The sequence below is a fragment of the Heptranchias perlo genome, chromosome 7 (assembly GCF_035084215.1).
Source record: "Heptranchias perlo isolate sHepPer1 chromosome 7, sHepPer1.hap1, whole genome shotgun sequence".
Lineage (NCBI taxonomy): Eukaryota > Metazoa > Chordata > Chondrichthyes > Hexanchiformes > Hexanchidae > Heptranchias > Heptranchias perlo.
In genome coordinates this window covers 41,105,423-41,117,463 of record NC_090331.1, presented here as the reverse complement: position 1 = coordinate 41,117,463, position 12,041 = coordinate 41,105,423, and the positions used below count along the sequence as shown (strand labels likewise).

The 12,041-nt window shown below is 48.5% G+C and overlaps 1 protein-coding gene across 2 annotated transcripts in view; it reads right to left on the bottom strand.

Moving 5' to 3' along the window:
* ifih1 (interferon induced with helicase C domain 1) overlaps positions 1 to 12,041 on the bottom strand; it is a 118,507-nt gene that overhangs the window by 71,472 nt on the left and 34,994 nt on the right. For both annotated transcript variants that reach the window (XM_067987372.1, XM_067987373.1), the window contains one exon: positions 3,273 to 3,374. In XM_067987372.1, the coding sequence (XP_067843473.1) occupies positions 3,273 to 3,374 (102 nt within the window). The remainder of the gene's footprint in view (positions 1 to 3,272; positions 3,375 to 12,041) is intronic.

Below are 12,041 nucleotides of genomic sequence, written 5' to 3'. Positions count from 1 at the left end.
GAGGGTCCGCGACGGAGGGAGCACTCATCTCCAGGCTCTGCTCAGCCGGACCCAGATGCTGAACCCAGGGGGCCACCAGAGAAAAGGAGAGTCGTCGAGGGCCACCAGCTAATTGCTGAGGTGCTGGCAGAGGTGCCGCGCGCATTGTCCACAATAGCGCAGGCGATGGAGGAGTCCACCTCCTGCATGTGGGCATTGGTGGCGCAGGCACAGGAGGGTACCGGCGACACAGTGTCGCGGGTAGGTGCGGGACTGTCTGCGGTGGAGGACAGGCTGGCCTCCCTCGAGCGTCACGCACAGCTCCACTTCGAGTCCTTGCAGGCCCTCACAACGTCTGTACGGATTCAGGGTGAGCAACATTCCGACGCCACCAACAGGCTGAGGGATACACTAGGGGTGGCCTTGCAAGGCCTCACACATGCCATCCAAACTGCCGTCCAGCAGGGTGGAAGGGGTGATGTGGGCCGAGGCCAAGAGAGGGATGATGGTGACCGGGGACATGGAAGCGGGGACGCCTCTCAAGGCGTCCCCACGTCCCACCCGTCGCCCACCTCTCAACCAGCACCCGCAATGGTGCCTCCTCTCCAGGTGGCCGAGTCTGCCCCTGCCCCGGTGCAGGAGGAGCAGTCTGTGGAGGTGCCCTCACGGGCACCGAAACCCAGGGGCCGTCCGCCAAAAGCATCTACCCGGTCAAGGCAAGAAGACGAGCAACCTGCCACTACCTCTGCTGGAGCCACAGGGGTAGCACCACGTAGGGGTTCCCGGAGAAGAATTCCAAAGGCCTTATAATCACAAAGGGAATACACCAGGGTGTTTATTATTTTGTACTTTGTTTCTTAAATGATGTCACATTCCACATATTAAATAGTCTATTCTCACCACTCCTGCCACCTCTCGTCCATTCTTCCGCGGCTTGTGCAGTAGTTGCGTTCCGTGGAGGCCATCATGACGGCGAACACCTGCTGCCACCCATTGGGCACACTGCTGTGGGTGCAGGATTACTGGCAGCACTCTTCAGTGGAGGGGGCTGGTATGGCCGCTCGCATGTGCAGGTGAGGAGATGCGAGCGCCTCGCAGTGTCTGACTCTAGGAGAACCGTTGACGTATGAGTGCGTCCCTGGCCTGGCGACCATCCCGGTGAGTCGCGGCTCGGCGCATGGGTCGTCCAACATCCTCGGGCGCGTCCTCCTCCTCCTCCTCCGCCTCCTCCTCCTCCTCCTCCTCCTCCTCCTCCTCCTCGCCCTCGCCTTCCTCAATGTGGGTGGCGGGTGTGGATGGGGCCTCCTCCAGCGGCACCCCTCTCTGTTGGGCCATGTTGTGCAGGGCACAGCAGACAACTATGATTCGTCCCACTCTGAATGGTGTGTATTGGAGCGCTCCCCCAGAACGATCAAGGCACCTGAAGCGCATCTTGAGAAGCCCTATGGTCTGCTCAATTGTAGACCTGGTAGCAGTGTGGCTGTCATTGTACCGACGCTCCGGCTCGGTGATGGGGTTCCTCAGAGGTGTCATGAGCCACGTGTGGAGGGGATACCCCTTGTCGCCGAGGAGCCAGCCGTTGCCGGCGTTGGGTGCCTGCAGGATGGGCGGGACGGCGGACTCCCTGAGGACGAAGGCATCGTGGCAGCTGCCGGGGTATCTGGCGCACACGTGTAGGAATCTCTGGCGGTGGTCACAGATGAGCTGGGCGTTCATGGAGTGATACCCCTTCCTGTTGATGAACAGCCCTGGCTCATGCGGAGGTGCCCGTATTGCGATGTGGGTGCAGTCGATTACACCCTGCACCCGTGGGAAGCCGGCCATGGCATGGAATCCAACCGCCCTCTCCATCTGGCTGCGCTCGTCCATGGCGAAGTTGATGTAGTGGGAGGCCCTGCGGAACAACCCATCGGTGACCTGCCTTATGCACTTGTGTGCAGAGGACTGACAGACCCCGGTGATGTCCCCGGTGGCACCCTGGAAGGAACCAGATGCGAAGAAGTTGAGGGCAGTGGTGACTTTGACGGCGACAGGTAAGAAGATGCTGCTTGGTCCATCAGGGAGCAGCTCGTCGTTAAGGAGGCTGCAGATGTCGGCGACTACCTGGCGATTGACTCTGAGCCTCCGTATGCACTGCTCCTCGGAGAGGTCCATGAAGCTGAGCCTCGCTCTGTACACCCTGTGCGGAGGGTAGTGCCTCCTGCGACGCATCTCTCTCTGCGGTTGCCCTCCCTCCTGCTGTGCAGGTGGGTGTGCCGCAGCACCGTGTTGGGGGGCCCCACCTCTCCGAGGCGGACGGCGTGGACTGTGAGGCTGCTGGGGCTGGTCATCCTGTTCGTCCTCCGACGATGTCAACGCACCACCCATCTGGCAGGTGTTGGTGTGAGGGGTTGTGCAGGGTAGGTGGGTGGGTCCTCGGACTGGGGCTGCGGTTTCGTGTCGGTCTGTCCTCTGGCTTGGCGGGGGTTGGTGGAGGGCAGGGGTTGCCCTATGTGACGCGGTGGCCTCCTGCGTGGGTGAGGGCGCTCCCCCGTGGAGCGCACCTTGGCACCTGGCACAGGCTGCTGGCTGCAACACGCCTGGTTTGAAGGGTCCTGTTTCCCCCAGTGTGGGAAACTGACTGCTTTGACCGTAAAATCCCACACTTCCTCTTTTGACAGCTGCTTCAGCTCATTAACTGACCACAACGAGCAAGTTAAGTGCTCTCAAGTGGAACCCCGCTGGCTTTAATTGCCTGCGGGATTCCCACCAGCGGGGCTTGCGCGCGCAGCCCCGCACGTCAGCGCGGTACCCGGAAGTGGCCGGGATTTCGTCCGAATCCGGTCACGTGATCGGAGATCGGGATTTTCGGGGCCCCCCCGCTGGAAACCCGCCGGAAACCCGACCCTAAAATCGAGCCCATAGTGTTAGACATCTGAATCATGAGGATAAACTATATAGACTTGGGCTTTTTAGCCTGGAAAGGAACTATCTGAGGGGTGATCTTATAGAGGACCCTTGAACGAGGTACCAATCTAGTGGCCTTCCTCTGAACTCCATTGCCTGAAACAATCCAGTGCATTAAAATGAATCATATTGGATGGAAAACAGATAACATAAAAGACAACAGTTTTATTGACCAAACATTTTTAGTTTACATATACAGGTGTAAAGAAATATATTCCATTTATGGTACTTTTATGTAAACACAACAAATTTCTATGCAGAAGTTTATGACAAGTCAAAACCACTACTGTTATTAGGTAGACTCTATATAAAAATTTGTTTGCCAATTAAACTTCACAACACCTTACCTGAACAGGCATTCTCCTCTCCAAACACACCAGAACTTCCATTCTCCAGATGACTATCATTTGAACTGCAAATACTTGTCTCTGCTGAACCCTGAACAGATTCTGTTGGGAACAGGGAAACAACTGCTAGTAATAATTTCCCAATACTATAAAATAAATAAAGTACAATATGTCCTAAGTTATACAAAAGGTTCATAATATTCCAATATAATATATATATGTTATACTACTCCCCAGAAAAACTTAGAGAATTCAGACTCAATAGCACTACAGTGTTAATATGCGCCAACATTTTTTAAAAATGGACAGAAAAAAAAACAGCTGGTCCATCGACCCTGTCCCAATTTGGCATGGTGTGTCTCTGCAAACCATTACTCACCCCCCCCCCCCACTTCTCCCCCAGAGCCATGGAATCTCCCAAGAGACGCAAAAAGAGAAAAGGGCTTAGGCCAATTTAGGAAAAAAACTGAAATTACTCTCCGACCCCTAAAGGTGACCAAGCAAGCTTTGGGAGACCATGGTGACTGGGTGATACAACCCAAAAAGACCCATTTAAATTCTCTATATAGATGTGTTTGGCACTCTCAGGAACTCATTCAGCTCCCTTTTGAATGCTTGCAGCGAATTCACACTCTGCATGAACCGACAAGTTATTCCAGAGCTCGACGACTCTCTGTGAAAAGACGTACTTCCCACCAGCTAACCTAGTTCTACGTTGTCATAATTTATACTTATATCCGCTCGTCATCCCTAATCTATCCAGCTCAAATAGCATATCCACTTGCATTGAGTCTGATTATTTTAAATTCCGTAATCATAGCTCCTCGAAGTATACACTTTTCCAACATAAAAAAGCTCCAGCTCTCAGAGTGTCCTGGTAGCTGAGGGCCCTTGAATGAGGTATTATTCTAGTGGCCCTCTTCTGAACTATATTGTCACCATGTGATGGGACCAAAACTGGACACAGTTTTCTAGATGTGGCCTAAACAAGGTTATATACAAAGAAGGTATAGTATTTCTTGTTCTATATTTAATTGTCCTGGTAACACATCCTAACACCTGATCACTTTCGCAATAGCCTCACGGCACTGCTCATGGGCCTTCAATTACTCATGCATAGTAACCCTTGGGTCTTTCTCCTTCTCAGCAATCCTCAATATGCAACTCTGCATGGTGTGCAGTTCAGGGTTGTACAATGCGGTGTTCATCTATACAACAGCAGTTACTGCACTTCAAAAGTATTTCATTGTTTGTGAAGTGCTTTGAGGCACTTCAGAGACACAAGTGTTTTATAAATCGGATGGATCTATTGACAAAGGCCTTGTATCAGGATACGACCTAATCAGTATCAGTCCAGTCGATCCTGCAAAGTCCTCCTCATGGAGACTGGTGCTCAAATTGGGAGAACTGTCCCAGAGACTAATCAAGTAACAGCTTGACAAAGTTATACTCACATTCATATCTATCAGCCAATACCCTGGACTGCTCCATCATCTTCCCGGGGTACGTCCCATCCTATCAGCAGGATAGGCCTACCAGAGGTGGAGGCATAGTGGTATACAATCGGGAGGGAGTGGCCCTGGGAGTCCTCAACATTGACTCTGGACCCCTTGGAGTCTCATGGCTTCGGGTCAAACAAGGTCAATGAAACCTGCTGATCACTACCTACTGCACTCCCCTCAATGGACAAATCAATGCTCCTTCACGTTGAACATCACTTGGAGTAATCTCTGAGGGAGGGAAGCAAGGACACAACATGTATTCTGGGTGGGGGACTTTAATGTCTACCAACAAGAGTGGCTCAGTGCTACCACCACTGACTGAGCTGTCCATGATCAATTATAACCTTATCTGTGTGATCTAAATAGCAGTTGACAAAGGGTTGGAGGCAACAGGGAAAGAGCCAGAAATTCAACAGGGGGCCGGGAGAAGCAGAGAACAGCTGGAAAGTACTGAGGGACACAGGCTACTAGCAGGAGTCAAACTTTAAACATCAGGCTGTACAGTGTGCTGACCAGCAGGAGACTGGTCCAGGAACAGGAACAATACACCTGGAGGGGGATTCAATAAAGGCATCAATATTGAAAAAAAATCACTTCCCAAAATCAAAAATCAACAGCAGTTGGAAAAATAAGTAATTCTGCAGTGCCACAGAGTGGTCAGAGCCTGAAAATGCATACAAGCTTAAAAAGGTAGTTGGTACTCCAAAGGGGCTGCACTGAATGCACTGCTGAGGGAGTGCTGCACTGTCAAAGGTGCCATCTTCCAGATGAGACATTAAACTGAGTCCCCGTCTGCCTACTCAGAAAAGATCCCATAGCACTATTCGACGAAGAGCAGGGGAATTCTCCCAGTGACCTGACCAATATTTATCCCTCAATCAACATCACAAACAGATTATCTGATCATTTATCTCATTGTTGTTTGTGAGACTTTGCTGTGTGCAACCAGCTGCTTCATTTTCCTACATCAAACATTAACTATACTTCAAAAGTACATCATTGCTTTGGAACATCCAGAGGTCATGAAAGGCACTATATAAATACAAGTTCTTTCTTTAAAACCTATTTGTGCAATATGACACTTTCAATAGATATCTGTCAGCCACAGCTATGTCATGGTATTGATCAGCATGACTTGTTGCTACAGCCACATTAAAAGTTACTCTTAGGCACAAACATTCCAATGCATCGTGCATACATGGTCTGGAATTATCCATCCATTAAAGTTAATGGTTGGAAAAATTGCAGGCTGAGAGTCCACAATACTTGCTCCCAGCATGTGCCAGGAGTGAGCATATTGGAATCTTTAACCTTTAGCATTCTCATTGAGGTTCACATACTTGACTGAATTATACAATCAATCAGCAAAGTGTATCAGGTGCACCTAAAGAAAAAAAGTTGCATTTACAAAGTGCCTTATCAGATACCTCAAAAGACATCAAAAATAATGTGACAAATTTGCACATCCAGCCACGGAGCTTCTGCTGCCAGGAGCACATATTAGGAATTCAGACACACGGGGCCCGATTTTACCAGGGGTGCGGGTGAGCCAGCGGGCGCGTTTTCGAAATTAGTGGGTTGCCCGCGCGATCGTAGCAGGCAACACACTAATTGGATTCACTTACCTGCTCCTCCGGGTTCCCCGCTGCTGATCTGCGCGTCGGGCAGGCTGCGCATGCGCAGTAAGATCTGTCAGCTGGAGGCGCTCTATTTAAAGGGGCAGTCCTCCACTGACAGATGCTGCCACAAACAGCAAAAATTACAGCATGGAGCAGCCCAGGGGGAAGGCTGCTCCCAGTTTAATGATGCCTCACCCCAGGTATCATTAGATGGGGTGAGGAGGAGGGGGAGGACAGAGATCTTCCACCCGGCGGGCAAGAGGAAGCGGCCTGCCTCTGCCACCAAGGCCTGGCTCAAGGTGGCAGAGGAGGTCACCAGCGCCACCAACATATCGCCCACCTGCATACAGTGCAGAAGGCGCTCCAATGACCTCAGTAGGTCAGCCACAGTGAGAACACGTAGTCTTTCCCCTACACTCCGTCTGCCACAACACTGCCCCCACCCCACATCTCCTTCGGCACTGCCAACACTACTCTGTCACATCACCCCTCATACCCACTCAAACCTCATCCTCATCTTACCTGCACTTACTCACCTCGCCAGTACTCATCCCGCCACTACCACGCAACCCAATCCTCATACAATCTCATGGCTCTATCCCATACTCACCCTCTCGTGCATCTCTCTCACGGCCAGCCTCACTCAACCTGCCACCACCTGTGCTGCAGCCACAGGGCATGCATCACATATGTGCAGTAGGCAGCGTAAGGCAAACGTGTCGTGAGCATGAAGGGGATGCACAAGGGTGTTTGAGGGTTTGTCATGGTTCTTACTTCGATTGAATTAAAGGACAACTCACATCACACATTATATTGGCACCACTACTGCCATGTCTTCGCGAATCCTGTCCGGTTTGTGCAATAATGCCCGCTCCTGGGTATCCCTATGAGGACCCACCACCGATGCCACCCGGTGTGTCACTGCAGAGTGGGTGTAGGTGTATTTGCAGGGCTCTTCTGCGCAGACGACTGAGAGACATCGGCGATGTCCCCGGTTGCAGCCTGGAAGGCTGTGGAGCAGAAGTTCGGGAGGGCAGTGGTGACTTTGACAGCGACAGGTAGGAAGATGGTGCACGGGCCAGCCAGGAGCAGCTCGGCATGAAAGAGGCTGCAGATGTCCACGGCTACATGTCGACTGACTCTGAGCCTCCGTGTGCACTGCTGCTCAGAGAGGTCCAGGAGGCTGAGCCTCGGTCTGTGGAATGTGTGGCGAGGGTAGTGCCCTCTGCAACGCATCTCTCTCTGCGGTAGCCCTCCCTCCTGCTGTACAGGTGGATGTGTCACAGCACTCTGTTGTGGAGCTCCACGTGTCAGAGATGGACGGCGTGGATGGCGAGGCTGGTGAGGCTGTTCGCCCTCCGAGGAGGTCATGACTGCAGCTACGGCGGCCCCCATCCGCAAGATGTACATCTGAGGGGGTCCGCAAGGTAGGTACGTGTCTCCGGACCCTGGGGTAAGTGTGCAGGTTGGTGACTTCGACCATCAGGAGGAGGGTGGTGGAGGCCAAACTTTGTCCCAAGTGACAGAGTGGCCTCCTGCAATGGCTGAGGGTCTCCCCCCACCTGTCAAATGGACCTTTGCAGCTGCCACAGGCTGACAGCTGCAACACGTCCATTTCAACTAGGAGTGTTTCCCCCAGTGTGTGAAACAGTCCCATGTTTATCCAAAATCACACACAGTCCCTTAATCAGGTCAGTTAATGACCTGAACAAGCAAAGTAAATACTCTCAAGTGGCATCCCGCTGGCTTTAATTGCCTGTGGGATTCCCACCAGCGGGGGCTGCGCGCGCACGCCGGCGTGTCATCGGGGAACCCGGAAGTGGGCGGGATCGAGGCACGATCCAGTCCCACACCTGGATTTCGGGATTTTTGGGGCCCCCCCGCCGAGAACGCACCCGGTAGCGGGTGCTAAAATCGGGCCCACGGTCACATCATGCCCCACTTACGGTATTAAATATTTCAGGAAAAAAATGGGAAGTTATTAATTATTAGTGCAATGGTACCTTGCTATAATAGGTCTTCCAATAACCCAAATATATTTACAACCCTGAATATTCATAGCCCTTAATGATAATGATTTGTTCCTATTCTATTTGCTGACTGTACTTGCAAGTGTCAGTTTCAATAGGACCACATCTGAGAAAAGGTCAGAAATATAAGTCACAATCATCAGGGACAATGAATGTGCAAGATTATAAATAAGATCTTGTTAGTGGGAGGCCTGTTAAAGAGAGGCTCCATGGAACTAAGAACATATTACACAGTTCTTTTAATATTAAATAATGTAAGTCTGAGGAAAACTTTTATTCATTCTTGTGTTCTACTCTCTTAAAACATACCTTTGTCTGATAAAAGCACCACATAAAGAGCTATCAAAGCTAGGGCTGTGTGCTTCAAGTGCCCTGGTTGCTAAACCCAGGAAGCATAGGAATACAGGGACAGAAGGAGGCCATTTAGACCCTTGAGCCTGTTCCGCCATTCAATGAGATCATGGCTGATCTGTGACCTAACTCCATGTATCCGCCTTAGCCCCATATCACTTAATAACTCTGGTTAACAAAAATCTATCCACCTCAGATTTAAAATTAACAATTGAGCTAGCATCAACTGCCATTTGCGGAAGAGAGTTCCAAACTTCTATTCCCTTTGCGTGTAGAAATGTTTCATAACTTCACTCCTGAAAGTCCTGGCTTTAATTTTTAGGCTATGTCCCCTAGTCCTAGACTCCCCAACCAGCGGAAATAGTTTCTCTCTATCTACCCTATCAGTTCCCCTTAGTATCTTGAAAACTTCAATCAAATCACCCCTTAATCTTCTAAATTCCAGGGAATACAAGCCTAGTTTGTGTAATCTCACCTCGTATTTAACCCTTGGAGTCCAGGTATCAGTCTATTAAATCTATGCTGCTCTCCCTCCAAGGCCAGCATATCCTTCCTAAGGTGCAGTGCCCAGAACTAAACACAATACTCCTGGTGCGATCTAACCAGGGCTTTGTATAGCTGTAGTATAACTTCTAGCCCTTGTATTCTAGTCCTCTAGATATAAAGGCCAGCATTCCTTTAGGCTTTTTGATTATTTTCGGTACCTGACAATGACATTTTAATGATCTACGTACCTGGACCCCTAAGTCTCTTTGGACCTCCACTGTTTCCAGCTTTTCACTATTTGGACCTCCACTGTTTCCAGCTTTTCACTATTTAGAAAGTACTCTGATCTATCCTTTTTAGGTCTAAAGTGGATGACCTCACACTTGCTTACACTGACGTCCATTTGTCACAGTTTTGCTCATTCACTTAATCTATTAATATCTCATTGTAATTTTATGTTTCCATCTACACTGCTTACAATGCTGCCTATCTTTGTGTCATCCGCAAACTTGGATATGTGGTTCTCTATCCTGTCATCTAACTCGTTAATAAATACAGTAAATAGTTGAGGCCCCAACACAGATCCCTGTGGGTCACCATTAGTCGCATCCTGCCAATTTGAGTACCTGCCCATTATCCCTACTCTCTCTCTCTCTCTCCTGCCACTCAGCCAATTTCCTAACCAGGTCAATAATTTGCCCTCAATTCCATGAGCTTCAACTTTAGCTAACAGTCTCTTATGAGGGACTTTATCGAATGCCTTCTGGAAGTCCATATAAACAACATCCATAGACATTCCCCTGTCCACTACTTTAGTCACCACTAGAGAACCACATATCCAAGTTTGCTTCAAAAAATTCAATCAGGTTCATCAGGCATGACTTACCTTTTACAAATCCATGCTGGCTGTCTCTGATCAGCTGAAAATTTTCAAGCAGGCTGTGCTTTGCAACTATTTCATGGTCTCTGGGGCTCTTAGTGTCTGGGACCAGAACTGTATTAATAGGGAGTTCTTAACATCTCACTTGTGAGTGGTGACTGGGATTAGCTCTTCTTTTTTTCTCCTGTAGTTACATAGCAGGCCTACATAAGGGCCTTTTAAAGAAAATATATACTGTGGACTTGTAAACTGTTCTGTGCACATGCACTTGTGACATTGCTCAGGCAACAATGACATAAATGTCAACAGCGGTAACTAATTTCAACTAGAATTAAAAATGCTACGAATTGTTAGATTTCTGATGAAAACTCAAAGCAGTGTCTTAACAAGCAATAAAGTGTCTTAACACTATTTTTAAAAATACTCATGCCACTGCAAAAGGCACCTTTCATTGCACCTGAGCAAACTTCTGGATAGTACTCTTGTTGGTTCTTTTTCCACATTTTCACATGCTGTTAATGATTATTCTTTTCACCCCATCCAACAATGAGAGGAAGTCACAAGCTGCAAGTGTTTGCAAGTATGTAACTGCCCTCTGCTGATTTATAAATGTAATGACATTTAAAACATGTACCAAAAATGCCACCTCTTGGCAGAACACAGCAATAGCAAACATCAATTTGAAAGTAACAAGCTTCATTCTATTTCTGCAAGTGAGGAAATGTCATTTAAATAATTGCAAATGCATATTACTTACCACGAGATGGATATTTTACATATCATGTGTCCTAATTGTTTTAAATATTCATTAAAAATTATAGAAGTTTTGGACAGGACACTATCCTATCAACTTCTTAGTTCCCCAACATACATTTTATAAGATACTGAAAGAAGTTCATCAGGTTTAGTATTATTTGTCTATTGGATGTTCACAAATTACAATATTACAATAGTTATTTGTTGTAAAGTCTTTGTTTTTGTTCCTTCTCCTCCCGGGCTATTTACAAACTGCTAAACTATGTACTTTCCCTCCTCCAAATTTCCTCTAGATTTTTTTCCCTTACCCCGCTTGTTGTGAAGGCACAACTCATGCTGATGTTTGGGATACAGTTCTAAGTGGCCATTCTTCATAGATGAGCCTGTACAGCGAATGTTAGGGATCTGATATAATATATTTAGAGGTCTGGCGTCTAATGTCCACTTGCTATTTGTCACATTTACTTCCTGTGTCAAAATTTTGTCATGTCTGAGTGTCACACATGGGTGTAATGCCTGGGTATTTATTTTAATTGTTGTTAGGTATGGATATTACCTTTATATACTTAACTTTCAGTCCTCCCAATGCTGCTGATCCTCAAGCTTCGTCACCCAGGCCTGTTCCTCTAGGTGACACTGCAGGTAACCTTATTGATATTTTCAACTTCTGTGGGCCTCTGTTCCCTCAGATGAGTATTATATTTTTAATTCATGTCAATTTTATTTTAAGCCACTGCCAAGTACGTTCTATTTAAATGTAATTTAATTATAAATTTACTCATCTGCTGCTGACTCCATAGGCCTCGTGTCTCTCCCATTCCTGCTTGCATCCTCTTCCCCTGGCCTGCTAGCCCTCGAGAGTCTCTCCAGCTCAAATCTCTAGCCACACTCTGCTTCCCCTTTGCGGATGCTGACCCACCCCCTGCCCAATCGCACCTCTGGCCATTCGCTTGCCTGGTTCCTCTTAGGCCTATCGCCACCAGTGCACGCACCTTTCCACCTACAGCCATCAGTTCTGTGCTCAGGTGTATTGCAGAACGGGGAGATTGGGTGCTGAAAGAAGGGGGTAATACAGGGTGGAATGGCTGTGCACAGGTGGACAAGAAGGAAAAGGGGGTCATAGCATGATAGGAAGAATTGGGGGC